General features: G+C 39.4%; 3 protein-coding genes across 3 annotated transcripts in view; 1 reads left to right on the plus strand and 2 right to left on the minus strand.

Moving 5' to 3' along the window:
* Window positions 1–6,049, minus strand: part of slc12a6 (solute carrier family 12 member 6) — a 32,104-nt gene extending 26,055 nt beyond the window's left edge. Inside the window, exon 1 of the mRNA XM_016528199.1 lies at window positions 5,350–6,049. Within this exon, the coding sequence (XP_016383685.1) occupies window positions 5,350–5,545 (196 nt within the window). The 5' untranslated portion in view covers window positions 5,546–6,049. The remainder of the gene's footprint in view (window positions 1–5,349) is intronic.
* An 8,300-nt stretch (window positions 6,050–14,349) lies between these two features.
* LOC107720482 (uncharacterized) lies at window positions 14,350–16,041 on the plus strand. Its single transcript, XM_016528200.1, has 4 exons — window positions 14,350–14,510; window positions 15,100–15,302; window positions 15,374–15,929; window positions 16,022–16,041. Exons 1-4 carry the CDS (start codon window positions 14,438–14,440, stop codon window positions 16,039–16,041), a joined length of 852 nt encoding a protein of 283 aa, XP_016383686.1. The 5' UTR covers window positions 14,350–14,437.
* Window positions 16,042–17,540: 1,499 nt separating this feature from the next.
* The window catches only part of lpcat4 (lysophosphatidylcholine acyltransferase 4), a 7,838-nt gene continuing 5,781 nt past the window's right edge, over window positions 17,541–19,597 (minus strand). Inside the window, exons 4-8 of the mRNA XM_016528227.1 lie at window positions 18,954–19,014; window positions 18,353–18,411; window positions 18,107–18,141; window positions 17,961–18,015; window positions 17,541–17,870 (exon numbers count right to left, since the gene is read on the minus strand). Coding sequence (XP_016383713.1) covers window positions 17,757–17,870; window positions 17,961–18,015; window positions 18,107–18,141; window positions 18,353–18,411; window positions 18,954–19,014 — 324 coding nt within the window. The 3' untranslated portion in view covers window positions 17,541–17,756. The remainder of the gene's footprint in view (window positions 17,871–17,960; window positions 18,016–18,106; window positions 18,142–18,352; window positions 18,412–18,953; window positions 19,015–19,597) is intronic.

Consider the following 19,597-nt stretch of genomic DNA (forward strand, 5'->3'; position numbering starts at 1 on the left):
ACATTCAGTCATTCATACACACACACACACACACACATTCACTCACTCACTCACACACACACACTCACAGACACACACACACACACACACACTCACACAGACACACACACACTCAGTCATTCACACACACACACACACACCTACAGCGTTCGCTTCCTGTCACACTCAAAAATAACAAAATAACGACACCCTCCGCAAACATAAGGCCCTCTTTTATTTTTTCACAAATTCAGTTTTTTTTCCCTTCCATTTTAATTTTTCTGTTCTCTGTTTTAATAATTAAATTAAATTTTAGTAATAAAAAGCATGTCTAATTAATTGAAATCATAACACAAACAATTTTTAAAAAATCTTTATGTTTTAGTTTTTCTTAAATTCCGTTTTATATTTACCCGTTTACCTAATTCAATTCTGTATTTTTCATTTTAATTTTTCAGGATTCCGTTTTAATGGTTTAATTAAATTTAATCATCAAAAAAAAAAAAAAATCAATCAATCAATCAATCAAAAAGCATCTGTAATTAACTGAATTCATACATCCAAATAAAAACTTATTTTTTTATTTTTTACAATAATAGGGCACTATGAAATGTTACAACTATATATCATATTTTTAAATGTATAAACATATTAATATGTCAAATATAAACTGCATCAACATAACAAACTATGAAAACTGTGAAAAGTTATGCATTTCTATTATTACATTTCTAATTTCTATTTCGTAATAATACATTTTTTTCCCCAATATCACCACAGCGACAGACCAACAGGAAGTCTGTGTATATGTGTGACCGCATGCACTGAAAGAATCAATCATATTTACAGTAACACACCCAGGGCTCGACAATAAGGACTGCCCGATGGCCCGGGGCCAGCGTGAAAGACGCTCGGGACCTAAACCTGTTGTCCAACAAAAGAGAACATTATAACCGTTTTACTGTTTGATCATTTACAGAACGAGGCAGAAAATATGTTCCATAGGCTACTTTAAAAAGAATACATCGATTAGCAATGGATTATATATATATACTTAATTATGATGAAAATACCAGAGATGGCTTGAATAACACAGATAAACTATATTGTCGCAGTCGAGTGTTTATTGTCTTTGTTTTATCATTCAAAACGTTTATATGTTCTGTTTACTCAGTTACAGCGATAATAGCATGTTCCTGTGGCTCAGTGGTAGAGCATTGCGTTAGTAGCGCAAAGGTTGTGGGTTCAATTCCCAGGGAACACACATACTGATAAAAAAAATGTATACCCTGAATGCACTGTATGTCGCATAAAAGCGTCTGCTAAATGCATAAATTTAATTTAATTTAATAGCATAAATTTAATTTAATTTAATAGCGATGCCTTTGTCCATATAAGGGATTTCCTGGAGGGTCTTGAGTTCTCTACTTCTGTGACTGGATGTGTGGATTTTCTGTGCGAGGGCGCCCTCTGGTGTCCAGTATGAATGAAACAGACATCGTGTGTTTATAGTGCTAATGGCCAATCCATCATTTTTTGGGGAATTTTTATTTATTTAAATTTTTTTTTTTTAATAAGTATCTGTTCAGGCACCGGAACAGCTTCACAAAAAGTTTATAATTTGCATCTGTTTTTAAGCCTTGTTAATTAAAAAAAAAATCAAGCAATTTAAAAGCATTCCAACAAGGCGCGAAATACAACTCCATTCAGTACTCGAGCACTGTTCTGTGTGTTCAACGCGCTGACACCCGAGCCCCGAGTTGAGTTTCTTTCCGCATCTCTCTTGCGCTTGAACGGACAAATACATACAAAAATGTGTCAAAATACCCATCTTGGTGAGTAACATTGTAGCTTTAACAATGATTAATCTATATTTAATTTATACAGTGGAGTAGAGATGCACCCATTTTTTCAAAATGTAATTTATGTGGAAATAATTCATTATTATTATATTTAGTCTGTAAACGGCCGTTAACAAAGGCCAGAGACGCTGAAGACGGACGCAAAGAGGAGAACAAACTGTAGCTGGCAAAGCAAGATCACTGCGAAATATAGGAAGAAAATCCTAAATATTGAATTTTATAAGGATGTGTTTCTGAGGGGAACTGACTGTTTTCAGAAAAGTTTACATGGCGTTTCCTTTGCATCTTGGCTGGGTATAATGCATTTAAAGTAGTGCTAATATGCACAGCGCTGCTTTGTGTACAGCAGTAACCAAGGAAACGCTGCTGTTCATGAGCGCCACCTGCTGGCAGAGAGTGAATCTGCGTCTCTTTCAGTCCGTCTGCTGTTTCGGTTTCATGCAGGTGTTTTATGTAGCATAATTTCACAAAGCTAAAGTCAGACCGTTCTGTTTTTGCTACAAATTTTAAATTTACACAGTCTAATTTAAATCAATTTTTTGGATCGATTGATGATTAAAATGCAGTGGTTACCACTCATTTCAAATGGCTATGAAAAATCAAGGTGCAACACAGTGAAGAATATGGAAATGTTATTTTATATGTGATTATTCAATTTCTGTACCTGAACACCTACAAACATAAAATCCTAAATCATTTCATTAGTTTCTTTGTTCTATATTTTCAGTGGTGTTATTGTTTGTAATTTGTTCATTTGTTCTTATTTACCAACAGTTCACGTGTCTTTAATAATCACTGAACTTTACATTTGTCAGGCTAGTAGTTTTTGCTGTTGTATCGAAATTTAAATCAAGAATTGTAAAATTTAATTGGTATCTAAAATATTGGTGTCATTAAACTTATTTATTAGAATACAAGATAACATAGATCAAAATCAATTATAAAGGCAAATATTTTATTTTTTGCGGCATTGAGCTCTAACACTTGTCCCCAAATAAAGCCATTCACTCACAGATAATTAACATTTGCATGAGATTGCACACACACACACACACCTGTCGCTGTGTCACTGCATTATTCACTGAGGCGTGTCATCTACATGTGAAGCTCTTAAAGCAACATAATGACTAGTAAGTGTGTGTGATTGTGCCAAACCTTCACGCACGTTTCTCATCTGTGTGTGTGTGTGTGTGTTTTCTGTACATTAGGGAGTGTTGCAGCTAAACTCACATGACAGTCAGAATTACATAACTTATCTGAAAGGAACTTCCCGTTTCATAATGATGATGTTGCACACTGTGAGTCACACCCTCTTTAGGGACACGGCGTGCTGCTTACTGCGCAGTATGGACTTCTAGTATACTTTACTGATACGTAAAATCTAAATACTTATGTGTTAAAAAATAAAGGTTCTTAATCTTTCCTACAAGAGTTTACGGTGAATTAAATGCTAGATAAAGCTTACTGTGCGAGTAAAATGCCAATAATAATAATATAATATACTCTATTTTATTATATTATTAATAATAAAATTACGATTTTAGGCATAATGCACTATTTTTAATTATTAACAAGCAGGAAATACACCAGGACTCTAATTTTGAAATGGCTGTCACCTTTAAATCATAAGAATAATTTGTCATAAATGTGCGATATTCATTAATCGCGACCTGCTCTGAAAGTGCCATCATGTAGAAAGAGCAACAGAGTCGCATTTGTATTGAAATGTGCAGATTATTTCATTCACAGCGTTTGGAGTTTAACTCTGGTACATGCGAACACTACAGATGTGTAACTATCTCAAAAGTAATCATTTGAAACTATTAATTAAATTACATATTAGATATGAAATCATTATTTTCTTGTTTTCCGTGAGAAAAAAAAAAATGAAGATCAGTGCTAACTACAACTAAAACCACTTAAAACAATTGTTGTTATTTTAAAGTTGAAATAAAATATATATATTAGATGAAAAACGTCATACGAAACCAAAACACAAATTAGAAACGTTACCATGGCAAATAATTGAAATGAAATAAGCCAAAGTAATAAAATTACTCAAACTAAAACTGAAATAAATAAATCTAATATTTAATATTTGAAGATAAAAGCTTTCAAAATATTAATAAATACTATAACACTGATTTAATTATTTTAATCACACTGCAAAAATTGGCAACTGTTACCTTCATGAGTTATTTCTACTTGATTTAACCCAAAAAATTGGTTTTGTTGTTATAAATAAGTGTATTTGAGCTGATTCTGTGATATTTAATAATGTTTTTGACCAGTTAATTTAGATGTTACCATTTTTAGTTGCATCTTTTTTTTTAAAAGTATAAATATTTAATTTATTTAAAATTGAATTTAAAAAATCATGCATCACAAGCTTAACCGCAGTAGGACTTAACCTGCTCCCAAATGTAAGACCTCTTAAATGATCATTAAGATGTGTGTTATACAATTTAAGACTTTTTATGACCGTAAATTCGATCAAATTGAATTGAAAAGTTTTAAGGACCAGCAGGAACCTTGAAAATCTCGGATGTGCGCTTGTGTAAAGATCAATCATAGTGACTAATCATAGTCATAAAAATGGAATTTACTGTATAATGTCACATAATTTGCCAAATTTTAGATGAATAAATCAAAAGTAGGTCAGTACACTTAAATCAACACATGAACATAATCTCCAGAGAGTCACTTCATGAGCATTTTACTGTTTCTTTTGAGTAAAACTATCATCATATCACATACACACAGAAAAGGCCTTCACAGCAACCCGTCAAAATAAAAGTCCAGTTTAACTTGAAGAAACTGTGACACAAATATTAGTTAATGTAGTGATAAATAATAAAATTATTATTAAAACGTTATTTTTAAAGGAATATTTACCAGAAAAATTCTTTACCAGAATTTATTCAGCAGAAAAAATGAAAATACACAACACAGTATTTCTGTAAAAAAAGAAAGAAATAAAATAATAATAAATTATTTTTTAATAAAATCAATTAATTAGAGATGCTTTTGATTATTACTATTTAATTATACCATTAAAATGCAATTTACCAAGAACTTGGTAAAAAATAAAACTGAATTTGAGAAAAAAATTTCATAGGGCCTTAATTTTATTTTTGTTAAACTTTTAATAAATTGCGGTTTAATATTGTAAGTTTCATGATTTCAATTAATTAGACATGCTCTGGTGAATACAATTTAACTTAAACATTAAAAGAGAGTCTAGAAAAATTTAAACGAAGAAAAAAAATGTAATCTAGAAAAATTAAAAAGGCAAAAACATAATTTGGAAAAAAATTCACCGGAATTTGTAACAAAATAAAACTGATTTCATAGGGCCGTATAATCAGATCATATCCAGCGAAGCAGCAGCCAGTATCTGTGTGAAACACTGAGCTGCTTTATCACAGACATGCACTCTCAGTCACTCATCATCTAACGTCACACTCAGTGAAGGACGAGACAGCTGCAGAAACAGAGCGAGTCTCACCGTGCTCGAGGTGACTGCGGTCTGGCGTGTCGGCCCCCGCCGAGGTCGTGACCCCTCCGGACGCCTCGCTGCGGATCACGCTCTCCCTGGAGCCGAAGCGGACCCTGCCGCTGGAGCGCGAGCTGACGTCTGGAGACGTGTCCGGCAGGTCCTCGGCTTTGGTCGGCGTGACGGTGAAGCGCACAGACGAGGCCATGGCTTCCCGCCCCGCCGCCGCCGGCTGCTGCTGCGGCTCCGACAGGGTGACAGCCCCGGGGTCCTGCTACGGCGACGAGCGGTGCGACTCAGCTCACGGCACGCGGCGGGAACCACATGGCCCGATGCATCGCCATGAGACTCTGTGTGTGTGTGTGTGTGTGTGTGTGTGTGTGTGTGTGATCTACTACTAAACCCTTCTGTGGTCACCGGATATGAGACGGTGTAATTTTAATAGCTCATGCAGTGGTGATTGTGTGTGGAGGTGGCTGTGCATTCAGTGCAAATATCTCCCAAAAAGAGCTGATTTGTGCTCAGATCAGCTCGTGTGGCTTGAATCTGGTTTCTGGCGCGTCAGCAAAGACGATTTATTCACCTCTGTACTAAACCATCTGACAGCGTATGAAAAATTAACCTTCCTCTACTGGAATGTAAAAAACATGGAGGCTGATTAATACAGAACGCTGTCATGACAAACACAGCGATCTGACGGATAAAACGTGTGTGTGCCCTAATGACTAGCTATATTAGAGTAGCTTCCCAAATAGACATCTATTAAGGCTGTCACAGCTTCAGAAACCCCCAAAATCTAGTGAGCTCCCTTGTGAGCAGGGCCGGATTTACTCATAGGCGTTCTAGGCACGTGCCTATGCTCGCTCGTCCAGAGAGGCCCAAGCACAATGAAGAGATATATAATATTTTGTTATACTATGGGCTATCCACAACAGTAAAAGAACCAAAACACCAGAAGACATTGAGCATATAAATATAACAGATAGGGTAAACAATTACAAACTATTTCCATGTCTTCCACCTTGTTTTTATGTACGGAAATCACGCTTTCTCCGGTTCTCTCTCACAGACGCGCGCGCACACGCGGACAGAAACGTGTCGTCAAAGCCGCCCCGCGAATTTATCAATAAAATAGTTTCGCAGCTGAAAAGCTACATGACATTTCTCCGTAGGGAAGCAGTTCAACTTAAAGATTCACTATTAGTAGACACAGGGCTGCACAATTAATCGAATTTCTAATCGCGATTACAATTATGGATGCCACAATTACGTAATCGTTGACGAGCGGTGCGACTCAGCTCACGGCACGCGGCGGGAACCACATGGCCCGATGCATCGCCATGAGACTCTGTGTGTGTGTGTGTGTGTGTGTGTGTGTGTGTGTGTGATCTACTACTAAACCCTTCTGTGGTCACCGGATATGAGACGGTGTAATTTTAATAGCTCATGCAGTGGTGATTGTGTGTGGAGGTGGCTGTGCATTCAGTGCAAATATCTCCCAAAAAGAGCTGATTTGTGCTCAGATCAGCTCGTGTGGCTTGAATCTGGTTTCTGGCGCGTCAGCAAAGACGATTTATTCACCTCTGTACTAAACCATCTGACAGCGTATGAAAAATTAACCTTCCTCTACTGGAATGTAAAAAACATGGAGGCTGATTAATACAGAACGCTGTCATGACAAACACAGCGATCTGACGGATAAAACGTGTGTGTGCCTGTGTGTGTGTGTGTGTCTGTATGTGTGTGTGTGAGTGTGTGTGTGTGTGAGTGAGTGCGAAAGGGGAAAGAGAAACAAAACAAAACAAACACACAGTCAATACATAATGCAAAATACCAAAACTAAAGACACTGAGAGACTGGTTTAAAATGGTTCAATCTGGTTTAGATGGTCTATATATATATATTTTAAACATACAGTATCGCATTGCCTATTTTATTTAGATTATTTTATACTTATATTATTTTTATATTTTATTTATATTATTTATAAATAAAATAATGTATAATATGTTGTTTATTAATTTGCAAAAATATTATATTTATTTATATTATTTACAAATAAAATAATGTATATAATTTGATTTATTTATTTGCAAAAATAGAGTGTTTTCAGCTTGTTTATTTTCATATAAAAATACGGCATGCAGTTGCATCAAACAATGGTATAAACATCATTCAATGTAAATTGTGATAATCGACAATTATGATTTTTGTCATAATCGTGCAGCCCTAAGTAGACGCTTAAAGATTCGCTATTAGTAGACGCTGCTGCTGAACACTGCTGAGAGACGCAGGTATTCACGCGCACTCAATCTCTCTCTCTCTCTAATAACTGCATTAGTGACGTTCTGGAATTTGCAATGGAAGGTTTGGAATGAGGTGCGTAAAAATAGTTCAACACATTTCAGGACGGAAACATGTCAAATGTCTTGAAACAAATCATCTGAATAATGTCTTGATGTGTGGCTGTGACTCCTGGCCGTAAACATTTTTTAGAGAAATAACTCGCGAAGTGGTACGGCGCGTCTATTAATGGAATGGTCTTTCTTAGTTCACAAGAGGAACAAAAATATTTCTTAATCAGTGGAAACGTAACAGTGCTTTCTATCGCAATAAGCACGTGCGTTCAGTTAATAAAAATCGAAAAATGTAGAATTCGATTTGTACTGACTGAACGCAAGCGCTTATTGCGATAGAAAACACTGTAACGTTTCCACTGATCAAGAAATATTTTTGTTTGCTTGGATGGTAATATTAGGCCTATTCAGGGGCGTAGATCAAACGATTTTAATATCACGTAAATTCGTCCCCCGCACTTTTTCGGGCAAGTGTGTTCCCATAGAGGTTTTCAAGAGCCGGTGTGAATAAATATAGATTTAAATTCAAAGAGACAGGATAGTCTGTGCATGATCTGAGCAAAGGCGTATATTTCTGTATGAAAACAGTTGTTTACTTTTCGCAGAAAAACAGAAACGTTTGGAAACATGAAGACATTAAACATACGATTGTGACAATATATGGTTTATTTGTGTTTTTCAAGTCATCTCCAGGTAATAAATAAAGTATATGAACAGTGCTAATTGACATAGCATTCATTACAGTATAGAAACTATTCTGCTTTATTATGCGATAAAATAGTGTTTGTAGTATATAAACAAATCATTATTATTGGTTATTGTCCAGCAGTTATCTGATTTATAAGTCAATTAAAAGCTAGAAATTAGAGAACAATTAAAGTTGACTATACACGAGTATTTCTGTCCCCCTCACTTCTGAAATGGAGGCTACGCCCCTGGGACCATTATATTAATAGGGAAGGGGGCCCAAAAATTTGTTTTGTTTATGTTACGAAAAGAGGTAAATCCGGCCCTGCTTGTGAGACAGTATTTTTGGGCACCGCAGTGAGTCATTTACATTGACGGCCTTTTGGGGCGTCGTGGTAATTACCATCACTGTACCACCAGAGCAGGTATCTTAAAGTATGTCGCCCAAAAACAGCTCGCGGGGTTTGGCTACTGTGCCGCTCGCACTGCTGTCTATGTAGGGAGCGCACTCGGTTTCGCGACACGAACCGGCCGCTAGTTCCTGCGACACTTTCTTCGAGACACAAACGCCACCTGAGCGCCTCCATTAAGCCAATTATCATCAGATCACAGACACACACCTGACAGCGGCTCATATCAACCGGACTGCCGCATATTTATCGCTACAAACTCTTTATATAACTAATAAACCGGGTTACCTCAGAAGACGCGCGCGTGAGGTTCGAGCGCATAAACACACAGACCCGCATTAACGGTCACATCACGCGCTCACGAACGACTCGTGTCAGCGACGCTCGCTTACCTCCAGACTGCCGCCGCGGGTCCGCTGAAGACCGGCTTCGAGCTGGACGGAGGAGATCCGGTCCGATTATCGCTCCGGTATCGGACCATCAAAATCAGCACGTTTGACTGACTACTGGCGTAAAGCGCGCTCCCGCGACGCACGCTCTTTGGCGTCGTGACGTAGGCACGCAGGATGCGTCGCAGGGAAATGTAGTTCTCAGCGTCATCCTGTTATTACTAGCTTTTCATTTTTAATTTCCTCTGTTTTCTTTCTTTTTTTTTTTTTAATGTAATTGTTAACATTAAAAATGCAAATTTTTACATTTCCAAATAAATTTGGAACACAAATATACAAATCACTCATTTTATTTTATTCCACATGAAGATTCATTCACATGTTTACAATGTGAATAAACTAAACTGAATGAACCGAGTCAACGACAAAAAATGATGCCATACTTTTAGTAAAATTAAGAAAACACCACATTATTCAATAAAAAAAAATTAAAAAAACACGTGTACATGAATTGCATGAAAGTCCATTGATGGTCAGTCCGTTAGAGCACGGGCCGCGGTTGTTGCGTGAGCAGCAGGCCGAAGCGTTTCTTGATGGTCACGCGGTGTCTGGAGAACTTGTCATCCGGTGAAAAGCGGGCCGGATGCGCCGAGCTGGTGGGCTGACCGCTCAGGTCCAGTTTCTGCAGAAAAACATAAAAAAATAATTTATACCATCTTCATTTCAAATCTCTGATAGCATGCAATAACAAATAACACAAAGAGTAGCATAGCATCAGCATGTTTTTTGAAAAAATTTTTTTTTTAAAGTACAGGAAAAAATAAAAAATTGCTTGATGTTATATTTTGTACATGTATTATTACTCTAATATTATTCATTACTGGTTAAAGCCCCATGGTAAGTTACTATGGTAATCATTCAGTACCATCCCAGCAAACACAGCACGTTCCCATCTGGTTATTTTGTGGAGAACCGAATGAGAACATTCAGACAACAATAAACTAACGCTCCCGCAACGTTCCGGGAACCAAAAAAAAGTGTTATATCAGCCGAAGCCCCCTTTATTCACTAACAAAAACACGCTGAGACATATGCTATCGCTAGAATACAGCTCTCACACTGGAATGCGATGTTTAGGACACGTGCTATATTAGGTGTGTATGCCGCTTTAAGGCCAAATGTGCGGCGTTTACAGCGGACTCACCTTCAGAGTATAAACCCTGTCGCCGCTCTCGTTCAGATAATACTGCAGGAACATGATCACACACCGGATTATAAAGCCGAACGGTTTAATTCTCCGAGATCCGATCTGAAACCAGGTTTATATTCAGAGCGGACTAAACCACACACGTGTGCGAACGACTCCAGGGCAAACCGGAAGTGCGGAGCACCGCGGCGCAGAGGAGGATGGGAAATGGAGTTTTTAAAAAGGTCACGTGTGTACAGAAAATCTGCCACCTACTGTACGACATAATAACAGTAGTAATTCTTAATGTCAATAAATATCATGTTACATATAAATGACACTACTTGTTAATCATAGCATAACATATTTTGCAGTATTAATTAATTAATCGTTTTTCTAATGGACATGATGAAGTGTGTTTGTTTTTAAAAAGTGTGCCGTTTAAATCTGCATTTCAGCAGCGAGCAACTGTCTGTTTGCGCGACTCTCCTCACATTCACTTCAGAAATGAAGCAGTTCTTCAGCCTCGCACTGTTTCAACTTGAGACTTCAGCGTCAGCTGTATTCTACTGAACATAACTCAAACGGTAAACATTCTTCACAATCTTTATATATTGACTTTTTTACTATTTATTTTTTGATGGCTACCACTGATTGCTTGCTGGATTCAAATAAAGCTATGGTAATATTAAACATTATAAAATTATAAGCTAAAATTCGATGATTCGTTCATTTGATTTTTTTAAGCTAAGTTGTATTCCAGAAACACATTAGTTTCTGTTCCCATAAAATTAGAAAGGGTCAAATTTTAAACTTCGATGTCAGTTAAATTTTTAAAATATAATTCAAATGGTAAAAATTCTTGATATGATTCATTTTACTGCTGTATATGGGTTAATATTAAAGCAACACTATGTAACTTTTGGCGCTCTAGCGGTTAATAAACAGAACTGCACACATCCCGCGGAAGAACATTCCAACCGGAGCTACTTCTCTAAGTGTATGTCTCTGGCGATTCACGCAGGTATGTGTTACTCCGCAGCGGTGACCAGCCTACAATAGTCCGAATATAAGTACTTATTATAAGTGTACCGTAGTGCGAACACAGAAAAAGTTACATAGTGCTGCTTTAATGGCTACCACTGATTACTTGCAAAGATTGAAATAAAACTAATACGATACCAATGAGCTACAATACAGCTATACAACTTTTTTTTTTTTCAGAACACATTTCTGTTTTTAGATGGAGCACCTTCAACCACTCTACGGTGAGGGATTTTCACCAGAGCAAGCTTTTTCATCTCTTTCTCAATCAAACACACATCAAGAGTCCCCGGTGGAGCACTGCCAGACAGTTACTGGAGAGAGAGGGGCCGTGTTATCACCGCTTCACTACCAACAACAGCATCTGAACCCACAGAAGACGCACGCAGGAATGAGAAAAGAGTTCACTGATGCTCCTCTTCCAGGCAGAATGGATGATTTACGTGAAAACGTGCTTCTTCTCCCAGAAACATCGGCTGCTGCTCCTCAAATGAAGTTGGTGGGAACCTCTCAGACGTCTCGGCCGGTCCATTCGCTCACACAGCTTCACGAAGAGCTTGAGGAAAGCCATCAAGGCTTTCAGCCGACATCTGAAGATCCTGGACCCTCGGTCTCATCAAACACCCTTCGTGCTTCATCTTCAGCTCATGTTAATAACATCTGCCATCCTCCAAATCTTCTACATTTCCCTACACAAAACCCTTCTTCTCCTTCTTTAAACGTCAAACCAGTAGCTCTTTTTGCAGACATGAACCCGTCTTTTCACGCACCTCGGCTCTATCCTCACATAACGCCTCGTTTTAACCCTGCGTGGCCTGTTTTAATGCCTCACTTCAGCCCTAATGTCCTCAGTAATGCTTCAGCGCCTCGTCACAATCCCTTCTGCCCCATTCATACGCCTCAGCTAAACGTTAACCTCCCGTTCAAGGCCAGCTTCAGCGCTCTAGTGGCCCGTGCCCCACCACACATGCCCCAGCCGACCCGGACGGATGGAGAGGCTCAGGACTCCTTCAGACTGTGGCAGAGACTCGGTGAGACGGCGAGGCTCTTCTGCTCCAGTGCTTCAGACGCCGAGGCTCTGGCCTGCTTCTTCACGTGAGCAGACACACACACACTCTCACTCACACACACACACACTCACACACACTCACTCACACACACACACTCACTCACTCACTCTCACTCACACACACACACTCTCACTCACACACACACACTCACACACACACACTCTCACACTCTCACACACACACACTCTCACACACACTCTCACTCACACACTCTCACTCACACACACACACACTCACACACACTCACTCACACACACCTCACACACACACACTCTCACTCTCACACACACACACACTCTCACTCACTCACACACACACACACTCACACACTCATCAAATCACACTGCAGTGACACTGCAGATCACACACTGACACTATGGTTTTCAGTGATTTATTTGCACGGTATGATTATTACGATTTCTTGCCGTTCAGGTAAAGCAGAAGCATGTTGCTGGAATACACAGTAACTCTTCATTGATGCACGGAGTTGTGTATTTTCAGGTTCGATATAACGGCCCGTTCACATCAAAAACAATAACAAAAGCCCAAAATGATGAAAGTGCAGGCACGTTAGCGAAATTAAGTTGTATTTTTTCTTCTTTGTTAGGCTATTCATTAGCATTTAGTATATAACATAGCACGCGTATCAATTGTTATTTTATCGTTTATTCAATTTTTACTCATAATTCCTACAATTCATACAACTTTAATTTGTTCATTATTTACTCATTTTTTATTTAGGATCATATTTATTTTACTTTTACTTTTAGTCATTTAGCAGACGCTTTTATCCAAAGCGACTTACAAATAAGAAAAAGTAATTAAAACTAAAAGCTAAAACTCTATAAATACTAATATATATATATAAGCAAAGCGCACGACACTGACAAGGTACGCGATACAGGTATTTACCTGATATTTTAGAATCTTATTAACATGCATTTTTAATTATTTTTCAATTTCTTCATTGTTGTTCACTGCGTTTTATTTATTTTATAACAAATGTTTATATATTTAATAAAAGGTATACATGTGTATGTATGCATTTTTGATTTCATATTGCATATTTCATTCTTTTATTATTTAGGCTATTTAGTCGTTTTTGTTTTTTAAGTATTTGCATACTATTCATTCATTTTCCCCCGTGTTTATCATTATAGTTAGCTTTTTTGTTGTTCCTGTAAACAGACAATTCTAGAGAAATCTAGACATTTGTGACAGAAAAAATGCATTAAAAAAATTAGCGTTTAAGGCACCCGGTGGCTGTTTGTGGTATAACGCCCTAAATAAAATCTCACAGAACCCTCTTTTTTTTTCATATCAACTTCAAATTTGGAACATAACTTATTTAGACACAAGGCTTTACTTTTTTTTTTTTTTTTTTAGCAATTTTAGAGTACGTACGCCTGTTACGTACAATATTTATTTTTATAAAATATAATAAAAAATGTACAGTGCATTTTCTTTACAGTAAATTTAAACTTCTATAACTTTTTGATATTTTAATTTTTAATGCCTTTTAATGCCGATTTTAAAAAATGGGGGGGTGATAGTTAGGGAGTTAAGACTTTTTCTTATTTGATAAGATCTGTCTTGTGTTATTTCTCTCAGACGTGTAATTCACCGTCCGGCTCTCCCGTTCACTGCTGCCGTGAACGCAGCCGTTCAGGAGTGGAAGAACATCTCCGTCTCTGAACGCCAGCCGTACTACAACACTGCCAGGATGTGAGCTGAAAAACTAACAAATCACACACACTTCTGACACCGAGATGATGGAGGATTGTTAGTTACTCACATTTATATTAATTACTATACAGTAATTGTGTGTTAGTTTGATGCCATCTTGATTGTGGAAACGGTGGATAAAGAGCGAATCTCAGAATAAGAATGAAGATTGCTACTGGAAGTCTTTCGGGAGTTTATCTGGAAGTTTGTATTCTCCTGTAGGTTCTCCGAGATGGAAAAACAGGACAAGAGCGCCAACAGAGCGGAAGATCATCCGACTATTCCTCAGACAGACAAACACAAAGGTCAGGATTATGGGTCAAGATTAATAAAACAAACATTTCACTTTTGCTCTTGGGCGTCATATTTGAAAAAAAAAAAAAACGTAAATACATGCACCATTGTTTAATTTACTTGCTGACTGATTAAAGCAATAATCCCCAAGAAGCCGTGGTTTACAGTGAATTTATAACAGCTAAGGGGCGTTGTTAGGTACGACGCGAAAATTCACTGTAAACCACGGCTTCACGGAGCTTATTGCTTTTATAAAACGGTTATTCCATATACGTAGTAAGGTTTCACAAAATAAAACAGAGCAAATAGTGTAATGATAATAAAACCATTATTCTTCCACCAAACAATGTAGTTCCTCAGAATCAGTTGCGGTTGCAACAAAGTGGTTGCCGAGCAACAGACAAACGTAAACAAAGGTGTATGTTACTTTGTAGAGTCATTTACAACAGCTTCGAACGTGGCTCAGCCAATCAGAATCAAGGACCGGAACTATCTGTTTTATAATATTTATTTTACATTCCAAGCTAATCTTCATCTATGATTAAAATAGAGAGTAAACACTGAGTCTCGTCACATGACCAGAGATCTGTCCGTCTTCAGGTCGACGCTCAGGGAAAGTGAAGAAAGCGGGTAAAAGATCTAAAAAGGGCGTCCAGGATCTCGCAGAGGGCGCGCTGGCCGAATACTCGCAGCTCATGGACGCTCTGGGGTCAAAGGTCAGCGATGGGTCAGAGGTCACAGCAGCCGAAGAGGAGGATGTGTGCGGGCCGTTCCTCGACCAGCTGCTCGAAAACACGACTGAGGTCAACTACAATCTCACAAATGAATGGTGTTGCCCTGGAGTCGTGTTAAAGTGCGTTTTTCTCTCTTTCAGGCTGGTTTCGACATGGACTACATCAGCTCTCTGCTCTCCTCAGACGATTCCCAGGACACACTTTCCAGTATGATTCCCGAGCCAGTCGCTGGGTGCTCGGATTGGACTCGCACAGCGGTTTCTGGAGCCCCGTCTGCTGTCCAACATGATTTCAGCTCCTCTGAAGCCACAAACCACACGATGGAGAACGTATTAGTGCCATTTCGGGATAATATCAATGGCCAAAATGTGTTTCGAACATCAACTCAACCTCTGCTAGCGAATCCCGCGGCCCAAAGTTCCCAAACGGATCCAAATGCTTCCGTCCAAGAAACTGCTCATCCTGATCTTCAAGACTTTGGTCTAGAAGCTGATGGAAACCAAAAAGACGAGGCTTTGTATGTTTCTGAACTCGACTGCGCACCTCAATCCAACGGTCTTCAGAACTACAATTCCCATCATGCAACATTCCCTCGTGCCATAAAACATGACCCAGAAGCACCAAAACCCCCGGTGGATGATAGAGTGGAGCACCGCGGAGAGAAAAACATGGAAGTTGGGCAAAAAACACAGAAATGTATGCATGTAGGGCGTGCAAAAGACAACAATAACATGGATTCAGACCCTCCCAACGATTCCCAGAGAACGAGACGTGTTTGTACCAAACAGACATTGCCCAACAAAACTGAGGAAAATAACGTACACAAAAATAAAACGCACAAGAGACGACGGAAGCAACAAAAGATGACGCTGCCTGTCGCAAGGAGGCTAAAAACAGCTGAAACCCCACGTGGAAAGACTCAACGAAAATCAGCGACGAAACGCGAAGCACGCGCGCAAGAAACAGATTTTTGTCGCAAAGCGTGCCCGCGATTACGAAGACGTGACCAAACGTTTCAGAAAAGGTGGACGAAATGACCACTTGAGACATAATAAACCATAAACACAAACCACAGGAAACGTCACGTCTTTATTTAAGAAGTTTAATATATTAAAGCATAAAATATGGCACTTCGGCAGAATTCCTTCGCAGTACAAGTACATCTTTGGTTTTTCCAATATACAAAGCTTAAAATATACACTTTTAAATACACACACAGATCCTTCAGACTTCATGATAAAAAAAAAATATATATATATATATAGGTATTCGTTCCAAGGCACATCAATTAGGTATATTCTCACAGTATCATTCCACAGGACAAATTAAGAATAAGACACAAGGAAGAAATCATGTAAACGTAGCCTCACTATGACGTTCTCTTGCGCTCACAGTCCATGCTAGTTAACGCTTGCGCAGTCGGAGGACTAACACTATAAATCCCGTTGTTGTTCCCGTTGGGAATCCCATTGTGATTTCCGTCTGCAAGCCCGCTGGAGTGGAGATACTCGCGAAGGACTTTCCGATAAACTGGATGCGTCATCAGCAAGTCTTGCAGAGAAGCTTCAGGAGATCAATATGTAATCGATTAGCATAACGCACTTAAATATGAGCGTGATCAGCTCAGTGATGTTTACCTTCAGTCGGTCGCCCCCTGGTGGTCAGCGCGGAGTACATCTCTTCCACCTCGTGCTGAGGGATGCCCACCAGCGCCCCCATCAGACCGGACAGATCTCCTGCGCTCAGCAGCCCGTCCTGGTCAGAGTCGTACCACTGCCAACACACACCAACACCACATCAGGATTTAGCCCTTTAAACCGCCATCACACCAAGCTGGAGTCATGCTCCTGACTGCACCAGCAAAATCATTCAAACTGCTCCTGACTGGTGAAAACATGCGCTTTTCTGCATGCTTTTTTTTTTTACGGTAATTTCTTGCTCTCCGTCGGCAAATGATGGCAGATTTCCGGGAGAGCGGGAAGAGGAAGGATTTGAACGGAGAGTTTTGGATCGCATGAAATAATGAAAGAAATGAACAAAAACACGGCGAAGGAGGAGAATTTTTGATGAGATTGAGCGAGTGTGTGTGTGTGTGCGCGCATCTATATAGTGTGTGTTTGTGCGCATCTATATAGTGTGTGTGTGCATCTGTATAGTATGTGTGTGTGTGTGTGTGTCTGTATAGTGTGTGTGTGTGTACGCATCTATATAGTGTGTGTGCATCTGTATAGTATGTGTGTGTGTGTGTGTCTGTATAATGTGTGTGTGTGTGTGTGTGTGTGTGTCTGTATAGTGTGTGTGTGTGTGTATCCTTTATTTTTCCAGGAAGGTCCCATTGAGATAAAAGAAATCTCTTCTTCCAGGGAGTCCTGGCCAAGATGACCGTACAAAAATGTAATGGAGAATTGTGTTGTTAGTAAGATGATGATGACAAGCTGCACTGAAATAACATGTCATGAGGACTCGCTGTCTGCGTAAAGCATTGCTTTAATAGTTTCTGATGCTGCCTACGTAGGGATCTGCCTAGATAGACCGCAGACGGCGCATGACGTACTTGGCCATGAGTTTCTGTACGTTTTCGGCGTATAAGTCCGGGTTCTGCTTCTCCTCCTGTGACGGCGTGTAGACGGGCAGGAACTACAACCAATCAGAGCAAAGAACAATTACTGAGCCAGACTCTAGCAGTGATTGGCTCCGACTCATGTCAATCAAATGAAGCCCGCCCACCTCCACGGTAACGCTGGTGTAGATCTGAGAGGTGGTGTGCCACAGCGTGCCGAGCCTACAGACGAAACCACAGACAGCTAGACTTAGAAGAACTACTTATTCTGATTGATTATTGTCGGTTATGAACAGCACAAATTCCTTCTCACCACGTCAGTCCTTTCCAGGTCCAGCGAACCGTGTCCTGCAAACATATTCAAGAGATGTTTCATGTTATATATCATGCATAAAGGAAGCGTTTCAGTGTCATTTTACTGGTTTATTAGTCTTGTGCTCTTTGATCTCGTTCAGCAGCTCTCCGTGTCTCACTGTCCTGCTCATATTTAGTCATCCAGTGGTTTCCGTTCATTTTAGCCGCAGACGCGGTGGGAGGCATTTGCTGTTCCCAGACTCACCGGTTCACCGGGATAGTGAAGCAAGACGGGCTGAACGGGAACACCGGCCAGAAACGCTCCTGTCGAGAGATTACTGCCGTTAGCATGTAGCTATAGATATGAGAATATTCAAAAACACTATCAAAAAAAAGAATTTCTGAAAGAAGTCTCTTCTGCTCACCAGCGCTGCATTTGTTTGATCAGAAATACAGTAAAAATTGTGAAATATTATTACAATTTAAAACAGCTGCTTTCTATGTGAATATCTGTTAAACTGTAATTTATTGCTCTGTATTTTCAGCATCATTACTCCAGTCTTCAGTGTCACATGATCTTCAGAAATCATTCTAATATGCTGCTTTGCTGCTCAAGAAACATTTCTGATTATTATCAACGTTGAAAACAGTTGTGCTGCACAATATTTTTGTGGAAACTGTGATACATTGTATTTTTCAGGATTCACAGATGAACAGAAAGTTCAAAAGAACAGCATTTATTTGAAATAGAAATCTTATAACATTATAAATGTCTTTACTGACACTTTTGATCGATTTAATGCATGCTTGATAAATTATTTAAAATTATTAATTTGTTAAAAAAATTATTAATTTGTTTGTCGTACCGGGTTTGAATTTGATCAGAGCTCGGCCATTAGTCGTCGTTCCTTCTGGAAACATGAGCATCTGCCGAGAGAAAGGGAGCAGAAAATGAGATCAAACCCAACAGGAAGTGACACACCAGCTGACACGAGTCACACAAGAGTGTGAGTGAGTGTGTGTGTGTGTCTGTGAATGTGTGAGTGAGTGAGTGTGTGTGAGAGAGAGAGAGTGTGTGAGTGCGTGCGTGCGTGAGTGAGTGTGTGTGTGAGTGAGTGTGAGTGTGAGTGTGAGTGAGAGAGTGAGTGAGTGAGTGAGTGAGTGAGTGAGTGAGTGAGTGTGTGTGTGAGTGAGTGTGTGAGTGAGAGAGTGAGAGAGTGAGTGCGTGCGTGCGTGCGTGCGTGCGTGCGTGCGTGAGTGTGTGCGTGAGTGTGTGAGTGAGTGAGTGTCTGAGTGCGTGAGTGAGTGAGTGAGTGAGTGAGTGATTGTGTGTGTGTGTGAGTGAGTGAGTGAGCGAGCGAGCGTGTGTGTGTGAGTGAGCGAGTGTGTGTGTGTGTGTGAGTGAGCGCATGAGTGAATGTGAGTGTGTGAGTGAGCGTGTGAGTGAGTGAGCGTGTGAGTGAGCGAGTGAGTGAGTGATTGATTGTGTGTGTGAGTGAGTGTGTGAGTG

This window comes from Sinocyclocheilus rhinocerous, unplaced genomic scaffold (genome assembly GCF_001515625.1).
Source record: "Sinocyclocheilus rhinocerous isolate Xijiao unplaced genomic scaffold, SAMN03320098_v1.1 scaffold691, whole genome shotgun sequence".
NCBI classification, from domain to species: domain Eukaryota; kingdom Metazoa; phylum Chordata; class Actinopteri; order Cypriniformes; family Cyprinidae; genus Sinocyclocheilus; species Sinocyclocheilus rhinocerous.

What these genes read in the sequence shown, in the direction of transcription:
- LOC107720482 (XM_016528200.1), top strand. Translation starts at nt 14,438, where the DNA reads ATGGAAAAACAGGACAAGAGCGCCAACAGAGCGGAAGATCATCCGACT. An exon ending in TCAGACAGACAAACACAAAG is followed by an intron (nt 14,511 to 15,099) that starts GTCAGGATTATG and finishes GTCCGTCTTCAG; the next exon opens with GTCGACGCTCAGGGAAAGTG. An exon ending in TGCTCGAAAACACGACTGAG is followed by an intron (nt 15,303 to 15,373) that starts GTCAACTACAAT and finishes TCTCTCTTTCAG; the next exon opens with GCTGGTTTCGACATGGACTA.